Source organism: Bufo bufo, chromosome 2 (assembly GCF_905171765.1).
Source record: "Bufo bufo chromosome 2, aBufBuf1.1, whole genome shotgun sequence".
Taxonomy (NCBI): domain Eukaryota; kingdom Metazoa; phylum Chordata; class Amphibia; order Anura; family Bufonidae; genus Bufo; species Bufo bufo.
The window spans coordinates 599361731-599380259 of record NC_053390.1 but is presented as its reverse complement, the minus strand read 5'-3'; the positions used below and the strand labels follow the sequence as shown (position 1 = coordinate 599380259).

Here is an 18529-nt window from a genome sequence, read left to right as displayed (position 1 = left end):
GCAAGAGCCCCTGAATACGCCCGTAACATCAGGCAACCCCCCCCCCACCCTGCCCAGATGACCCCAACCTATCCAAGCTTAAAAACCCTCCCCCCATTTGCCTCTTTAATAGAAAAAGGGGAACAGCAACCCTTCCTTCAGCCCTACTGCTCTAGGTAAACCTAATAACTGAACCTATGCAGCAGGTTGCTACAACCATCACTCGTTCAGCTCCGTTATTTAACTATCATCTGAAACGCATGGAAAGACATTCAAAACATTAGATATATGACTCTCAGCCTCTGCGGTCTAGCCAGTCCGATGCCTCTTCAGGGGTGGCAAAGAACTTCACCTGGTCACCCTCCTGGACTCTGAGCCGAGCCGGATACATCATTGCATAGACAAGTCCCTTCTCTCTTAAGCGGTTCCTCACCGCCGTGAACTGTCTACGTTGCTTCTGCACTTCTGTAGAAAAGTCCGGGTAAAAGGAGATCCGGGTATTTTCAAAAAGAATGTCTTTCAAACGGCGAGCTGCAGCCAGAATAGCATCACGGTCTCTGTAGTTTAGGACTTTAAAGATGAAGGGACGAGATGGGGCCCCAGGAGGGAGGGGGCAAGTGGGAATCCTGTGAGCACGTTCAACTGCAAAAGTCCCTGACAAATTTATAGGATTAAAGATTTGTTTTATGAGACGTTCCACAAACTCTTCTGGAGAGGGCCCCTCTGCTCTTTCAGGTAAACCCATAATACGGATGTTGTTCCGTCTGTTACGGTTCTCGGCATCCTCCACCTTTGCCATCAGGGTCTTGACTTGATTCTGTAGCGCATTAATTGCAGAGTCATCACGCTGTACTCTATCCTCCACATCACTCACTCTTCTTTCCACTTCCGTTGTTCTCTCTCTAATTTTATCAATATCATGTCTGAGAAGAGTAAGATCAGCCTGGACATGGTCAATTTTGACCGTAAGCGCCGTTTGGCAGTTAGTGATGGCCGCCATAATTTTTGCAAAGTCTACTTCTGGACGCTCAGAGGAGGTTGCAACCTCTCGGTGCTCTGTCTGACTCATGTTGTCCAGCATAAGTTTAGGTGGATTAGCCGGTCCTGAGGTGCCTGTTTTCCGGCCCATAAGGTGATCTCCCCTTCACCAGTAATAGGAGTACTGGCCCTTTAAATATCTCCCCCACACAGGGGCAATAGAACAGCAGTGGCGGCTTTTTCCCTGGAGTCAGGATACTGGCCCCACTCAGTTGAGGTGCATTCGCCCCTTAATACAGATGCCAGGTGTATGCAGACAGGAGAGCCAGGATCCCGGTTCAGTCCTGGGGCATGAAGACAACTGCACACAGCGTCACAGGCAAGATGGCGCTCACACCGCCAGACACGTGGGGGACCTGAAACCAGCAGCCCAGCAGAGAGAGAACCGGAGGCGTCTCACCTCCCAGCCACTCCAGGACTCACCCGACCACCACCACCAGTAAGTAAGGCGACCCGGTAAGTAAGGCGATCTTGCGTCCGCACCTCTCCCGCTCTCACCGAGGGGTCCGCAGTGCTGGATACTGCTCCTTTCCCAGGCCTCACTCCAGGGGATCCGGCAGGCGATGACCGCAGCAGGCACACAGCTGAAACTCCGGTTACCGGTAAACCGTGAGTTGCGGATCACTTGGGGGGTGTCTTTTCTTTGGCCACACGCACAGACAATCAGGATTCTGCAGGATAATGTCGGAGCTGAAACAACTTGCGTCCTCACACCATGACGGTTAGGCCACGCCCCCCCCCCCCGTGATTGATCTTTAAAGGGTTTGTTCACCCCTGGTGACTTGTTCTTCAGACAACCCAGCGTGACCGGACTTGGGGTCCCGGCTCTATCACTGCTCTACTGACTCTGAAAGTCCCGGGTAGCAGCACATCAACATCTGTTTCAATGCAGATCATGTGACCTCTGCAAACAATGACTAGTCACAGTGGTGACACCCATGTGGCACCTCACTGGCCTTTCACCGCCGTGCTCAGTCACTGGCTGTGGCAGTCATATGTTGATGCAGGTAGTCCTTGGATCTGCAGAACCGGTGGGGCAGCAGTGGAGCCAGAACCCAGCGACGGGGATAAGGTAAGTATGATTACTACTGCAGCTTCTGCCTCACCTTGGTGGAACCTGGATCTCCTGCTGCTCTGAGATGACTGCCTGTCGTCCAACTCCACAGTGATCTAGTGAGATGGTGACATTCTCACAAGAACATACAGCTAGACCCGCCTGATATTCTCACCACTTATTGGTTAGAGACAGGGCGGCTATGATTCACAACCCTTTGACATTGGTGCAAATGTCAGTTTCTTCATACTAATTAGCACATCAGGCATGGAACTTACCTGTGCAGGGGAATGGGTGACCTAGAGAAGAAAAGTACAATCGGTGTGCAACAAACACTGAAAGTAGAGGGAAAATGTATCAGTGTAGGTTAGGTTCACGCAAGTGTCATGGCTTCTTTGTCCATAGCATCCAGAGGGTGATTGACTGACCCTACTGACTTAAATGGGTTCTGGCACTTACTATGAAAGTGAAAGTGCTGCAGATTGTGTGATTCTTACTGTCAAAAAAAGTCAGAATCACTGACATGACAGAGACTAAGGCCAGCAGATTATGTGCCAGATTCTCTGACCAATCATTGGTCAGATGGCTGATTACACACACAGATCTTTTGTTATACACACCAACTGTTGGTCTGATTGGATAGGTATTTTGGTGTAATACAGCCCTATGCTTGCACATTATAGTAAGACGCACGGCCTCTCTGGTGGCCGGAACCATGAGAGTGTGCATAGTCCTGGAAAAACTATAATGTGCAAGTACGACCACCGCTGCTGGATTACAGGGTGGTCGTAACCGTGGAAATGAGCAGTGAATAATGTGATTGGAAAATGGAGCTGTTGGTATGGAATCAAACTGTATACAGTATGTGTGAATGTAATGATGATAATATGTAAGTGATTACAATATTAGAGCGAAAGGATACGTTTATTGGGGAAAACTGTACAATTGAAAGGAGGCTCTAGTAATTATGCACAAAAATCTTCTGCTGAGACCAGTAGTTGCACGCAACCAGAAAGTAATGGTGCTTTATTTTTCGTGTTCCAGTGCAGGTAATACACGGGAGGCAGACACATGGAGACCAGCCAGTGACTTGTGTCCTGTGACACTTTCTGCAGGCCAATCTCCATGTTTGTCCCCCTTGTATTACCTGCAGTGAAGCACTAAAACTAAGGATTTCTGCTGCCGTTAATAGCAAGTCCCCTGGACTTCTCTTAATTTTAAAGGTAATTTTTGTGTGTGTGTGTATAAATGTTTTGTTGAGTATGAAGCCTGTTCTAAAAATTTTTAATCCCACCCCTGTGTACAACCCTTGCTGTGTATGGGTGAGCATTAGGGCTCTTTCACACTTGCATTATTGTCTTCCGGCATAGAGTTCCGTCGTCGGGGCTCTATGCCGGAAGAATCCTGATCAGGATTATCCTAATGCATTCTGAATGGAGAGAAATCCGTTCAGGATGCATCAGGATGTCTTCAGTTCCGGAACGGAATGTTTGTTGGCCGGAGAAAATACCGCAGCATGCTGCGCTTTTTGCTCCGGCCAAAAATCCGGAACACTTGCCGCAAGGCCGGATCCGGAATTAATGCCCATTGGAAGGCATTGATCCGGATCCGGCCTTAAGCTAAACGTCGTTTCGGCGCATTGCCGGAGCCGACATTTAGCTTTTTCAGAGTGGTTACCATGGCTGCCGGGACGCTAAAGTCCTGGCAGCCATGATAAAGTGTAGCGGGGAGCGGGGGAGCAGCATACTTACCGTCCGTGCGGCTCCCCGGGCGCTCCAGAGTGACGTCAGGGCGCCCCAAGCGCATGGATCATGTGATCGCATGGATCACGTCATCCATGCGCATGGGGCGCTCTGACGTCATTCTGGAGCGCCCCGGGAGCCGCACGGACTGTAAGTATACCGCTCCCCTGCTCCCCGCTCCTACTATGGCAACCAGGACTTTAATAGCGTCCTGGGTGCCATAGTAACACTGAAAGCATTTGGAAGACGGTTCCGTCTTCAAATGCTTTCAGTACACTTGCGTTTTTCCGGATCCGGCGGGCACCTCCGGCAACGGAAGTGCATGCCGGATCCCAACAACGCAAGTGTGAAAGAGGCCTTATCCAGTTGGAAGTCCTGCCATGACATTGACATTTCTCATCTGTTTAAATTCTTTCTTTATTCAAATTTTGCAAGTTCAAAAAAGCAACATTATTCTTTACAACGAAAGAGTAAAGTAAATCAATGTCATATACATAGCATTAAATGTCATGTCATGTATTATAATGAGATTATACATAAATTAAAGTATTAATTTAAATAATCTAACTCTCAAAAGTTGTTTATATCATAACAATTGCGTTATTATTATTATTATTTTTTCAATGTGTGTATGTAAAGTGAAAAGAAGCTTTTGATCAGTTTGTTACTAACTTGATTTTAGTTCCATAAAACAGTTACTTAAAACCTTTACCTGGCATGTGTAATACTTCTTCAATGAGTGAAGTATCACTGATTTTCTTTTTCATTTTAGAATCAGTTTCCATGGCAAGTCGCCATAAAAGATGGCAGCAAAGTTAACTGCGGAGGAATTTATATAGGTGGCTGCTTTGTATTGACAGCTGCTCACTGTGTCAGGTACAGGGTTTTCCAAAAATATCTACAATTATATATCCAACATGCTGTTCCTGTTCATTTTATAATTGTCTGGATAATTAATCTGGAGCAATGTACATGTACGGGGAGGGTTTAAAGCTCCAGCTCCTGCAATCTGGCAGGAGCAAATTGGGTCCCTAGCAATCAGAGACAGATAGGTACTTTAAGGAGAAGACAGAAGCTGTTTATTAGAGGCTATAATTTGTACAAAAGTAAAACACAAAAATAAAACACAACAAAAAATAATAATCTTTAAAATAAATTATAAATAAAGTATCAAATAAAAAAGTTAGTGCAGTTAGGGCAATTCCGGCAGGTGTCGCTGTCAATAGCAACCATGGCATCTAAGTGGTTGGCAAAAGTAGGAGGCTCTCTCTGTCTAGCCATTGGCATTTCGCAATGTAATCATGGGGTGCCGATGGCTGCTATGGTCTCTGGGTCTGCCAGCCACTGTAGCCAATTAGACCCTGCCACAGGCAGGGTCTAATAGGCTTGCTTTCAATGTAAAACTGACAGGTACAATACCCTGTAATAGATAACTACTGCAATATATTGCACCAGCTATGAAGACAGTGCAAGCTGAAGTCCCCAAGTGGAACTTAAAAGTAAAAAAAATGGATTTTTGAAAAAGTGAAAAAAAAATCTCCTTGTGCCCCTTATCCAGTGTTTTACTATTGAAATATAATTGGTATTACCATGTCTGTAACAAACCAATTGAATTAAATAAAACAGATTTTATGATGTAAAAGTAGTAAAACATAAAAATATATAATTTCTTTGTAATCATATTAACCACCAGAATATAACCATCATTTTAATATTTTTATGGGGTTCACCAAAAATTGGTGATCAAAATGTCAAATGTACCCCAAAATGACACCAATAGAAACTACTATGTTTCCTGCAAAACAAACACTCATAACAGCTACATCAACAGAAAAATGAAAAGGTTATTGCTCCTGGAATATGAGAACATAAAGTAGAAATTATTTTTTTTTAAAAGTGATGTAAAAGTAATACAACAAATAAGCTATATATATTTGGTATTGTCTTAATCATATAAACCAACAGAATACAATTATAACTTTATTTAGCAAACCCAATGAACCCCACAAAAATATCAAAATACACAATAACAAAATAATTGAAAGTTATGGTTCTCAAAAATCATTTCAGCAAAATCCAAATGGCCCCCCTTCCCTTCTTAGCCCTGCCATTTGCCAAGACCACAGTTTATGACTACATATGTGGGGAGTTTCCATACATGCGAGAAATTGTGCAACATATTGTGTGATGCTTTTTCTCATTTTACCCGTTGTATAAATAAAAAATTGGAGCTAAAACAATGTACTATTGGGAAAAAAAGAAATTTTTCATTTTCACGGTCCATTGTTAATAAATTATAGGAAACACCTGTGGAGTCAAAACCATCACTACACACCTAGCTCCTGAGCTAAATTCTTTGGGGGGGGGGGGGGGGGTTATTGTTGTTAAAATTAGGTTATTTCTTGGGGTTTCCACTGTACTGGTACAGGGGTGTTGCAAGTTCTACATAGCACCTAAACCCATTCCAGCAAAATCTGTGTTTCAAAAGAAAAATGGCATTCCTTCCATTCTGAGCCCTGTTGTATGCCCAAACAGAAGCTTGTGACAACATATGGGATATTGCAGTACTCTAAACAAAATTCTTAACAATTTGTGTAGTGCATTTTCTCTTGTTAAACTTTCTGAAAATTAAAACCTTTTAGCTAAAACTACATATTATTAGAAACATGTAGTTTTTAATTTTAATAAATTCTATAAAAAAAATAGTTGGGTTCAAAATGGTCACTACACTCCTAGGTGAATTTCTTCTGCAGTGTAGTTTACAAAATGTGGTATTTTGGAGGTTTTCTGACCTCAAGACCTCTTAAAACCTGAAATGGTGCCTGAAAAACAACCTTAAAATGGAGTCCCCAAAATACAATAGGTGCACCTTCATTTCTGAGACCAATAATGTAGTTAAATTTCTAAAATAAAAATGCAGAATCAGCATAATAAATGTTGAGTCGTATGTCTCTTTCAACACCTGCTGTGTTAAAAATGGATTAAAATTAAAAATCTAAAATGCAATGTTTAAATTTCATCTTCATTTTGTATTAATTCCTGTGAAACACCTAAAGTATTAAAGTTCCTAAATGTGTTTTGAGAGGTGCATGTTTTAAAATGAGGTAATTTATCGAGGGTTTTTGTGATATGGCCCCCTAAAAGCCACATAAATAAACTGAATTGGTCCATAAAATTGGGTTTGGGAAATTTTCTTGAAAACTTGAGAAATTGTTGCTAAACTTATAAGAAAATAAAAAAATAGGTATAACAATGGATGCCCATGGAAAGTGGACATAAGTTTAATGTTAAATTTTTAACTATTTTGGGAGGTTTGGCTTTCGTTCTTAAAAGCAGAGAAACTCAAATTTTTTAAATTGCTAATTTTTTAAAACATTTCAGAAATTTCCGATTTTTCTTTTTTAATATATACCGACCAAAATGTATACCACACATAAAGTATCATTTTGTCAAGAAAATAAAAATATCTCACAATCCTGTGTACATAAAAGCATTCCAAAGTTATTACCACATAAAGTCAGATTGAATAAATGGGGCTCTGGCATTTGTTCAAAATAGCTTATACAGAAAGGAGTTAAGGAGTTAAATAATACATTTGTGGTTAACTGTAGCCACCACTAGGTATAATGTAATAGATTAGACACATCACGTATTCTGTGGATATATGATAAATTGTCATTTGTTAGATAACCCATTAACGTAAAATAGCAACAACAGAAAAAAATTTAAAGATTGCACTCAAGAGAATAATTCAGTGACCTATATATCCACATATTTACAGTTTTTTTTTCATTTTAGGTGAAAATGCTCTTTAAATGTGTTTTTATAGATATGTAGTTGTTTGGCCGAATTCTCCTTTTAAGCTGATAATTCATATTTACAGGTCAGACCAGGCCCATAAATACCGTATTATTGTTGAGCTCCTGGATCGCCTGGCTTATGACAAAGACATTGATTCCTTTCCAGTGAAAAGTGTAAGAGTCCATGAACTCTATAATCCTAACACATATGAAAATGATATTGCTCTGCTTGAAGTGATAAATATATACAATGAACCAGCATGCATGCAAGTTGACAATAATCTCCTAGCTGCTTGTGTACCTTGGTCACCTTATCAGTTCAAGGAAGGGGACATTTGTACAGTCTCTGGATGGGGACGTTCAGAAGGTAAATACATACAATTAATGGTCAAATGAGTTTCTTGTTTGTATTGTTTTTGTAATTTTGCATTACTGCATGTTAACGGTGAAGTTGTCATACTGCTCACATTAGGCTAAGGGCTCGTTCACACGAACGTTTTTTGCGTTCCGTATACGGGATCATTCATTTCAATGGTTCCGGAAAAAAAACGGAATATACTTTCCGTATGCATTCCGTATTTCCGTTCCATTGAAAGATAGAAGATGTCCTATTAATGCCCGCAAATCATGTTCCGTGGCTCCATTCAAGTTAATAGGTCCGCAAAAAAAAGGCGAAATCCAAAAAAGGAGAAATCCAGCGCCAGCGTCGTTCACAAGCTTCACTGCACCTGTGCACTTCATTCCCCATTATGGGCAGAGGCACAAGAGCGTTTAATGCGCATGTGCCGGAATGGGGAATGAAGTGCGCAGGTGCGGCGAATCTTGTGAACGGCGCTGGCACTGGATTTCTGAAGAACGTAGGGTGGACCAGAAGGGTGAAAGGGGAGGGGTTTCATATGAATAGTGACGAGGGGCCTGGGCACCGGAAATGCCACCCCTGGGCACCTTTAGACTTAATTTGCATATTGAATAAAAGTGTTTTTTGAAGAAAATAAGCGACGGACAGCTAAACAGTAAGTAGCATTCCAATATGGGGACCATAATGCTGATAATGATGTTAGTGTTCTATAATGGTCAGTATAGGTGAAAGACTCCCTTTAAATTAAAGGCCATGTACAACTTTGCGGGGCAATTTTTTAAAATTATTGCATTGTACTCATTTTCAGCTGAAAATTAATTTTTTCAATTGGTCTGTATTAAAAGTATAATGTCCTTTTTTCTGTACAGAGCTGACATGTTTTAGTAGCACCCTTTGGATTTTCTGTCTTTTCCGTCAGACCAGGAGCAGACGGACTCCTTATCTCTGCTCTCTGACCTTATAAACACTCATTATAGCTCAGTTCTTATCTTACTGAAAATAATGTGGCTTAAATAAGTGTTTATGACCTCTTAGTAGTTTAGAGATAAGGTTTATTACAGGCACAAAGTGAATGTTAAAGTACCAGTCACACAATTAGAAAAACAGTTAACCCTTTGTGACAGAACAGCTTAATATTTTTAATAAAGGCCAACTGAAAAAAAAAGATTTTTAGCCCAAAATGAGTAAAATGCAAAAAAAAAAAATTGCCTCCGAAGGTGTACATAACCTTTAACTCAATGAGGGACCTTGTGGTATATGATCCTTGAAATGCAATTTTGCTGACTGGTTTTCATAAAATGCATTCAACAAGGAATGTAACATGTACCGTATTTATTTCGCCTCCCTAGGCTTGAGCAAAGTGTTTCATCTAAAGTGGGGCCATATTTCACTGATGAACAATTGTTCAACTGTTTACAAAGGACGCTTCTTTGATAAAATGGAGTGTGCAGGTAAGACTAAAATCTGCCATTGCTGTGCTCTTTGAAAGAAAAGAGAATGTTCAGACCCAAGTTGTATGCATTTATTTCAGTGTGAAGCATTGTCCATCAGGATGACCTTTTTTATATAAGAGGCAGAATAGTTAAAAAACTGGATTCAGCAAAAACGCTTCCTTTACTGATAATACAACCATCTGCATCAGTTATGAACGGATCCATTTGTATTATCTTTAACATAGCCAAGACGGATCCGTCATGAACTCCATTGAAAGTCAATAAGGGACGGATCCATTTTCTATTGTGTCAGATTGTGTCAGAGAAAACGGATCCGTCCCCATTGACTTGCATTGTGGGTCATGACGGATCCGTCTTGCTCCGCATCCCAGGACGGAAAGCAAACCGCAGTATGCTGCGGTTTGCTCTCCGGTCTGAGAACTGAATGCTTTTTGGAGCATTCCGTTCTGTTCAGTTACGTTTTCTCCCCATTGACAATGAATGGGGACAAAACGAAAGCATTTTTGTATGGTATTGAGACCCTATGATGGATCTATATTAACGCTACTGTGAAAGTAGCCTAAGTCTCTGCTGTCCTCTGCTTCCTGGTCCCAACTTGACATGCAGAAAATGCCTGGAGATTCCTGCTTACCCAGTCACTGACTATAGGTCAACACTGCAGCCAGTAATTGGATGAGCGGGCATCTCCTGCCATCTCATGTGTGTCCAGCCAGGACCAGGAATCGGGAGCATCAAAATGGCAGTGGCCATGGATTGGCCCTTATATAAAAAAAAAATATCCTGCCATGCCATACAACCCCTTTAGGACCAAAGAGTTATCTCCTGTATCAACATGCCCAGTAGCTCCTACCTCTTACCATTCAGGTCAGATTACCTACGCTACCACCTGTCCTTATCCTCAATACTAAAACCCCTCCCTGTTGTCTATAACCATGTCCCAGGCTAGCTTTATAAGGGAAAAACACAAAGTGACAGGGCTCTGTGCCTTAAATGACGTGCTTTTTAGAAGGACTGCAGTTTAAAAAGGTTATCCTGGTAAATATGTTCATTCTCACATTAGTGGGGGTCCGAGTCCCGGGACCCCGATTGATCAGTTGATATGGGGAGCCACCACACTCACTGGAGCTGTGGTGAGCACAGCTGACTCACAGCAGTTATCCAGAGGATAGGTCATCAATATAATTTACCGCATAACCCCTTTAAGGGAATGCATAGCTGACACTCTAAGTGCCTGCTGTTTTAAAAAATAAAAAAAAACTCACTATAGGATGGCGTATCACATGACAGGCTGCTGTCATTAGATTAAAAATTTCCTTTATAAGTAATTATGACAAAGTCCATCTGATTGGTTAATTCATCGACCCATGCAAACCTAGGCTCAGATGCATTGTGTAGGCTCACTAGTTTCATCACAGGTATTGTCCCCTATTTACTTATCCTCGAGCGCCATGTTTTTATGGAGCTGTAGATTAAGTGCTGGGGGGGTTCCATGCTGTCCAAGAGTTGGTTCTGAGATGTCTAATAACAGCCGAGCTTCTGCTCTAATAGCTGTGATCATAGGAACATTCATTCCTGCAATTTAAACCTTAGATCACATGATCACAACATGATCAAAGGGGGCCTCCCCTCTTTATTTAGGCCACCAGATTTTACCAATGATGCACTCAGGCACTCGGGTATCCCTGTACAATCTCTCTGGGGACGAAGGATGAACGCTTGGCTGTCTGTACAATAAGTCTGAACTGTGCTGCCTAAACAACAGCCATTGTCATGGTGACATAGGGCATAACGTATTGGCAAACATGTAAAACAGTAATCCCTTAAAAGGATTTACTTATTTCTAAAATATGTAATTAAAAAGTAGGATAAAAAAATGTAAAAAATAAAATAAAAATTTAATAAAACCTAAAAAACACTACACTTATGAGGTATCTGTAATAAATGAAAAACTAATTTAAAGGGCATCTGTCAGCAGATTTCTACCTATTACACTGGCTGACCTGTTACATATGTGCTTGGCAGCTGAAGGCATCTGTGTTGGTCCCATGTACATATGTGCCCGCATGCTGAGAACAATGATGTTTTAAAATATGCAAATGAGCCTCTAGGAGCAACTGGGGAGTTGCAGTTACACCTAGAGGCTCTGCTGTCTCTGTAACTATCGAGCCCTCTCCACTTTGATTGACAGGACCAAGTGTGATGATGTTGACACTGTCTGGCCCTGTCAATAAAAAGTTCAGAAAGTGCAGCAGTTGCAGAGAGAACAGAGCCTCTAGGTGTAACGGCAACACCCCTGTTGCTCCTAGAGGCTCATTTGCATATATTAAAACATAATTTTTCTCAGCAATGCGGCCACATATGAACATGGGACCAACACAGATGCCTTCAGCCTCCAAGTGCACATGTAACAGGTCAGCCAGTTTCATAGGTACAAATCTGCTGACAGTGACAGATGCCCCTGAAGTAAATGTCTGTGCTTTGACAAAAAAATTGGGAATAGCCGGGCATGGTGTGTAAGTGAAAAACAAACACTCACCGGTTCTACTTATCACTGTTCTTGCAGCATGTCTCTATCCCTTTCTCTTTCAGTTCCCACCAAGCTGGAAATGTGACATGCTGATTCGTGACCGCTGAGGCCAGAGATTGGCCATCAGTGAGGACCTCCAGAGAGTCGGCACATCACACTTCTGGCCTGGCAGGGACATAGAAATGCCACAGGAACTAATACTAGCAGAGAAGGTGAGTTTACTCACACATCATGCCCAGTCATCACAAACTTTTAAGGGCCTGGACAACGCACTTAACAGGTTATTTAGTGTGGAACGTGAATGGTATATTTAAATAAACAGTGACAAGATATTTTTTTTGGTCTGGATCCATACTGCAAAAAAAGTATATAAATTTCCCGGTGAAGTGTATATACTTCTAAGCAGCACTAAAAACAAAATACTATTTCTTACATATAAAACAAGGTTTCATACAGTGAAATCTATAAGAAAAAAGCTGCTCGTTTCCAGGGGTTACAGCCACCGCTGCAGTCCAGCAGTGGTGGCCGTGCTTGCACACTATAGGAAAAACACCGCCTCTCTGGTGGCCAGGACCGTGTGAGCGTGCATAGCAGTGGCATGCCTAAGGTGTTTAGCACCCGGGGCGGGTCCTTTCTCTGGCCCCCCCCCCTCCCAATACTTTAACAAAATTGTGCCACCTAACAGTAGCATTGCCCTCATTGTATCATTGTACAACCTTCACAGTACTTATGTCCAGATATGTGCCCCCTAATAATATCCACATTGTGCCCCCTCACGGCAGTTATGCCCATATTGTACACGTCATGATAGTTAAGCCCACACTATGCCCCCTCACAGTATTAATGCCCTTATTGTACAACCTTCACAGAAGTTATGCCCACATTGTGCCCCCTTAAAGTACTTATTCCTTCATTGTGCCCCCTTCACAGTAGTTATGCCCTCTCTGTGCCCTTTTCACAGTAGTAATGCCCTATCTGTGCCTCCTCCACAGTGGCAATGCTGTTTGTCCTGCTTCACAGTAGTTATGCCCTCTCTGTACCCCTTCAGAGTAGTTATGCCCTCACCAGAGTAGTAATGCCCTCTGTGCCCCCTTCACAGTAGTATTGCCCTCTGTGTCTCTGTGAAGATATGTGAACAAATATTTATTTTCATTTAAAACATTTTTGAACTCTCCACCCACTGATCTGCTGTGTATAACCTCCTCACCCTCCCTGTTGCTATATCTAACATCCTAAAGAAGGGAGTGGAAAGTAGGGAGCCATCAGAAACAGGAGCAGTGCTCTGACCGACTTGTCAGATTCAGCAGCACCGCAGCTAGGTGAAGGAATTACACACACTTTGCAGAAACAAAGTGGTATGATTTTTTAATGAAGACTACTCTATTTAAAAAGTTGCTTAATTTTGCATTTACCAAGCAAATGAACAATAAAATAAAAGTCATTGCAAAGGTGTCCACAGCCATTAAGGCACAAACAGGTTTGGTCAATAAGGGGTTATAAGGCACATATCCCTTAATAAATTTGGCACATTTGTACCTGTTGGATGTCAGGAAATAAGGTCAACACATGTGAAAATGTAGGACTTGCATCAAAATTTGCAGTTTCCTCTAATTCTACTTAATAAATCTGGCCAAATGTCTCCTTTAAAAACCCCACTAACCTTTGTCATCAATTTCCAAATTTGTAAATCATTGAGAAAATTAACACATTTTAGTGTTAAAAGTGTTGCACATCATCACTACAGTGAATAGTGAAAATGCCAACACCAGGATGTGAGTAAAAGTTTACATTAAAGGGGTATTCCAGTTAAAATAAGTTATCCGCTATCCACTTGATGGGGATTACTATTAGATTTGTGGGGGTTTGACCACGAGGGCCCATGTTTACTGTTTGAATGAAGCAATGGTTCAGTATGTGCAACATTCAAAGTCTATGGCACTGTTGGAAACAGCCAAGAGCTGTGCACAGATAAGGGATCACTTGTTCTAAACCGGAATACCTCTTTAATGTTCACATTTTAATGGTGAACGTATTAACAAATAAGGCTACTTTCACACGACGGTTTTTAATTTCCGTTTTTCTGTTCCGTTTTAAAGATAGAACATGTCCTATTATTGCCCGCAAATCACGTTCCATGGCTCCATTCAAGTCAATGAGTCCACAAAGAAAACGGAACACATACAGAAATGCATCCGTATGTCTTCCGTATCCGTTCCGTTTTTGCGGAACCATCTATTGAAAATTTTATGCCCAGCCTAATTTTTTCTATGTAATTACTGTATACTGTATATGCCATATGGAAAAACGGAACGGAAAAACAGAAACACAACATAAACAAAAACCGGAACACTGAAAAAGCCATACGGTCGTGTGAAAGAGGCCTAAGGCTACTTTCACACTAGTATTGAGATCCGTCATAGGGGCTCAATACCAGTAAAAAAAGGTTTAGTTTTGTCCCCATTCATTGTCAACGGGGACAAAACTGAACTGAAGAGAACGGAATGCTCCAAAATGCATTCCGTTCCGTTTAGTTGTGTTCCCATACCAGAGAGCAAACCGCAGCATGTTGTAGTTTGCTTTCCGATCTGACACAATAGAAAACGGATCCGTCCCCCACTGACTTTCAACGGAGTTCATGACGGATCCGTCTTGGCAATGTTAAAGATAATACAACCGGATCCGTTCATAACGGATGCAGATGGTTGTATTATCAGTAACGGACATTTTTTTGATGAACCCTGCCGGATCCAGTAAAAACGCCAGTGTGAAAGTAGCCTTAAAACTAGACACACATTTTACCAGTTATAGCCCACATAGGAAAATATCCAGGTCTTCTACAGATGTATAGTTCTGAGTAGCTGCCACAGTAAAAGGTGGAATAACTAACTAAATACAATAGGAAAATAATCAATAAAATGATGGTTTTGTGGTGCCCTTTCCTAACCTTTACCCCAACCTTTCTACACATTGCACTTGTTGTGCAGTAGGTGCACTGCTCAGTTTTTAGAATTGTTATTCATTCTTTATAATTCTGAATTTTCATCCAATACAAATGAAACATTTTTCCGAGACTTTAATACTGATCGTGGGGGTGTGACACCTGGGACCACTGCTGATCTGCTGTTTGAGAAGATAGCAGCACTTGCTGTTAGCGACACGTCCTTCTCTACCTTTGTCTAGGCCAAATGAAGTCACATTCATCAGTCACGTGGCCCAGGCAGAGCTCAGCCCTATTGAAGTGAATGGCCACTATACAATGTACTGCACTGAACTTGGTAAGCATGGAGAGGACCAACTATGCCTTCTCAGACAACTGATCGGCGTTGGTCCCGGGTGTCCGACCTCTGGGTGCCAGTATTGAAGTCTTGGAAAACCCCTTTCAGCTCACTTTTAGTGACCCAATAAACTACAAATTATCTAAAGTTGCGATGATCTAATGTCTCACACTTCCAACACTCATACAACGAATCATTCCTTATGCTGTAAAGATAATCTGGGCAATTTTGCAACTTCTCACTGATTTAGGCCTCTTTCAGACGGGCGTTGCGGGAAAATGTGCGGGTGCGTTGCGGGAACACCCGCGATTTTTCCGCGCGAGTGCAAAACATTAATGCGTTTTGCACTCGCGTGAGAAAAATCACGAATGTTTGGTACCCAAACCCGAACTTCTTCACAGAAGTTCGGGCTTGGGATCGGTGTTCTGTAGATTGTATTATTTTCCCTTATAACATGGTTATAAGGGAAAATAATAGCATTCTGAATACAGAATGCATAGTAAAATGGTGCTGGAGGGGTTAAAAAATAATAATAAATAATTTAACTCACCTTAGTCCACTTGATAGCGCAGCCCGACTTCTCTTCTGTCTCCTTTGCTGAATAGGACCTGTGGTGACGTCACACCGGTCATCACATGATCCATCACCATGGTAAAAGATCATGTGATGACCGGAGTGACGTCACCACAGGTCCTGTTCAGCAAAGGAGACAGAAGGAGATGCCGGGCTGCGCGAACAAGTGGATTAAGGTGAGTTAAATTATTTTTTCAATTTTTTTAACCCCTCCAGCCCTATTGTACTATGCATTCTGCATTCAGAATGCTATTATTTCCCCTTATAACCATGTTATAAGGGAAAATAATAATGATCGGGTCTCCATCCTGATCGTCTCCTAGCAACCATGCGTGAAAATTGCACCGCATCCGCACTTGCTTGCGGATGCTTGCGATTTTCACGCAACCCCATTCACTTCTATGGGGCCTGCGTTGCGTGAAAAACGCAGAATATAGAGCATGCTGCGATTTTCACACAACGCACAAGTGATGCGTGAAAATCACCGCTCATGTGAACAACCCCATAGAAATGAATGGGTCGGTATTCAGTGCGGGTGCAATGTTTTCAACTCACGCATCGCATCCGCGCGGAATACTCGCCCGTGTAAAAGGGGCCTTAGGGTTTATAAAATTCTGAATCCACATGATACACAACATTGAAATGACCATGTCAACCAAAGAAAATCAAGCCTAATAATTTACGTTTGTTATTGTTTTACGGTTTTAGGAACGTATGATGGATCAATAGACTCCTGCAAAGGCGACTCAGGAGGACCTCTGATATGCCGTGATGCTGAGAATGTGGCATATGTATGGGGAATCGTAAGCTGGGGAGAGAACTGTGGTTTGCCTGGTTACCCTGGAGTATACACAAAGGTCGCTCACTACTTTGAGTGGATAAGTCGACAAGTGGGAAGACAGCTCATTGCAAAACATAATATTTGATAAAACTTACAAGTTCTTCCAGAAGTTAATGATGTCCTAATATGATTTACTTCCTCTTTATGTATATACACATGTGGGCAACAATAATAAAGGCATACTCCCTCTTGCAGTTTTCATCAATGGTTCTATTCTTTTTGCAATTCAAATCACACACATTTGGTTAGGGCAACATACAGAGATTTTTGGAGCATAATCAGACATATAGGGGGTCATTTATTAAGACCATCATTTTAGACGCCGGTCTTAATAACCGCTGTGCTGGCGCTTGATGCACCTAAGTTATGTAGAGGTGCCGGCCTCTGCATAACTTTGGCGCATCCATCGCCGGTCTAAATCTACGCCAGCTCCCTTGTTGATGTATATTTAGAATATTTTCTACACCTAAGGGTCCATTCACACGTCCGCATGAATGGGTAAGCATCCGTTCCGCAATTTTGCGAAACGGGTGCGGCCCATTAATTTCAATGGGGCTGCAAAAGATGCGGACAGCACACATAGTTCCGTTGAGCAGCCCCGCAAAAAAGATAGAGCAAGTCCTATTCTTGTTCGCAGCCACGGACAAGAATAGGCATTTCTATCATAGTGCCGGCCATGTGCGGTCTGAAAAATGCGGAACGCAAATGGCTGGTGTCCGTGTTTTGCGGATCCACAATTTGCGGACCGCAAAACACTTGCGGACGTGTGAATAGACCATTAAACAGATTTAGAAAATGAGGAATGAGACGGACCTGGCAGCCAAACCATTCCTGTCCACTTTTTCAGACCTGGCGTGAGTGGGGAAAAGTCGCAGATTTCAGCGCAAATAACCTCTGCTCTGCAATCTGTGACAGATATACACCAGAAAACTGTTAATAAATGACCCCCTTAATTTTTATGATCTGATATGAAATAATAGTGAAACTGTAATTTTTTTGCAATTATAGAATGGAGCTACTAGAGTTGTTGAGATACCAGTGCTGATGAGTCTTTCCTTCTGCTCTACCACAAGCAAGTGTTCAAGGTGCTCTAGAGCTAGAGAAATAATGCACCAAACGAAATAAATCTGTAAAAGGTGCTTCCTTTGAAAAAATGAGCAGAGAATGTAACCAATGAACATATAACTTTATTTTCATTTACAACAGTGGCACAATCGCTTGATGGTTCTAAGCACACGAGGTGGCACAATAAGCATATGGTAATTGCAGGTCTCACTTGATAGTTGAAGAACTTAACTTTTTTGATCACTTTTTAGTTGTCCTCTATTGGGGGACTGTGTGATAAGTATACAGAGTATGAGGTGCACCCCTAAATGACTGTCAGCATTTACTTGTCCTACAGTGCTTCTTTGGGTCTTTAGGAGGCTACTTTATGTGTCAGCCTACCCTGCCTACATGTTTCATCAGTCACTTTGTAGAGATCTGCCTTACACCTTTGCTGGTCCTTGTGACTGCTATCAAGTACGTTGTCCAATTCTGCAAAATCAGCGATGGCTCCGCAGCAAAGTTCGCATGAATTAGATGTGGGTTTTGCAGTGGATTTCGCCCTCTTCGTTTCAAAGTATGAAATCCACTGAGAAAATCCAAGGCATAAATAGTGTTTCAGGTCCATTTGTGGTGTGGAATTTGTATGTGGCATGTGGATGAGATTTATTTAGCCCCTTCAAGACCCTGCCATTTTTCACATTCCTGACCGTGGGTATTTTTGTGAATCTGACGCGCCATTTTGCGTGGTAAGAACTTTGGAATGCTATCACTTATCCAGGCGATTCTATAGTGTAGAATTTATCAGAAAGAAATATCTACACAACAAAAATATTATCTCAGG

At 41.9% G+C, this 18529-nt stretch overlaps 1 protein-coding gene across 2 annotated transcripts in view; it reads left to right on the top strand.

The window, feature by feature from the left end:
- CFI (complement factor I) overlaps positions 1–16842 on the top strand; it is a 58951-nt gene extending 42109 nt beyond the window's left edge. For both annotated transcript variants that reach the window (XM_040418367.1, XM_040418368.1), the window contains 4 exons: positions 4586–4689; positions 7697–7980; positions 9321–9422; positions 16509–16842. In XM_040418367.1, coding sequence (XP_040274301.1) covers positions 4586–4689; positions 7697–7980; positions 9321–9422; positions 16509–16726 — 708 coding nt within the window. In that variant the 3' untranslated portion in view covers positions 16727–16842. The remainder of the gene's footprint in view (positions 1–4585; positions 4690–7696; positions 7981–9320; positions 9423–16508) is intronic.
- Positions 16843–18529: the final 1687 nt, after the last annotated feature.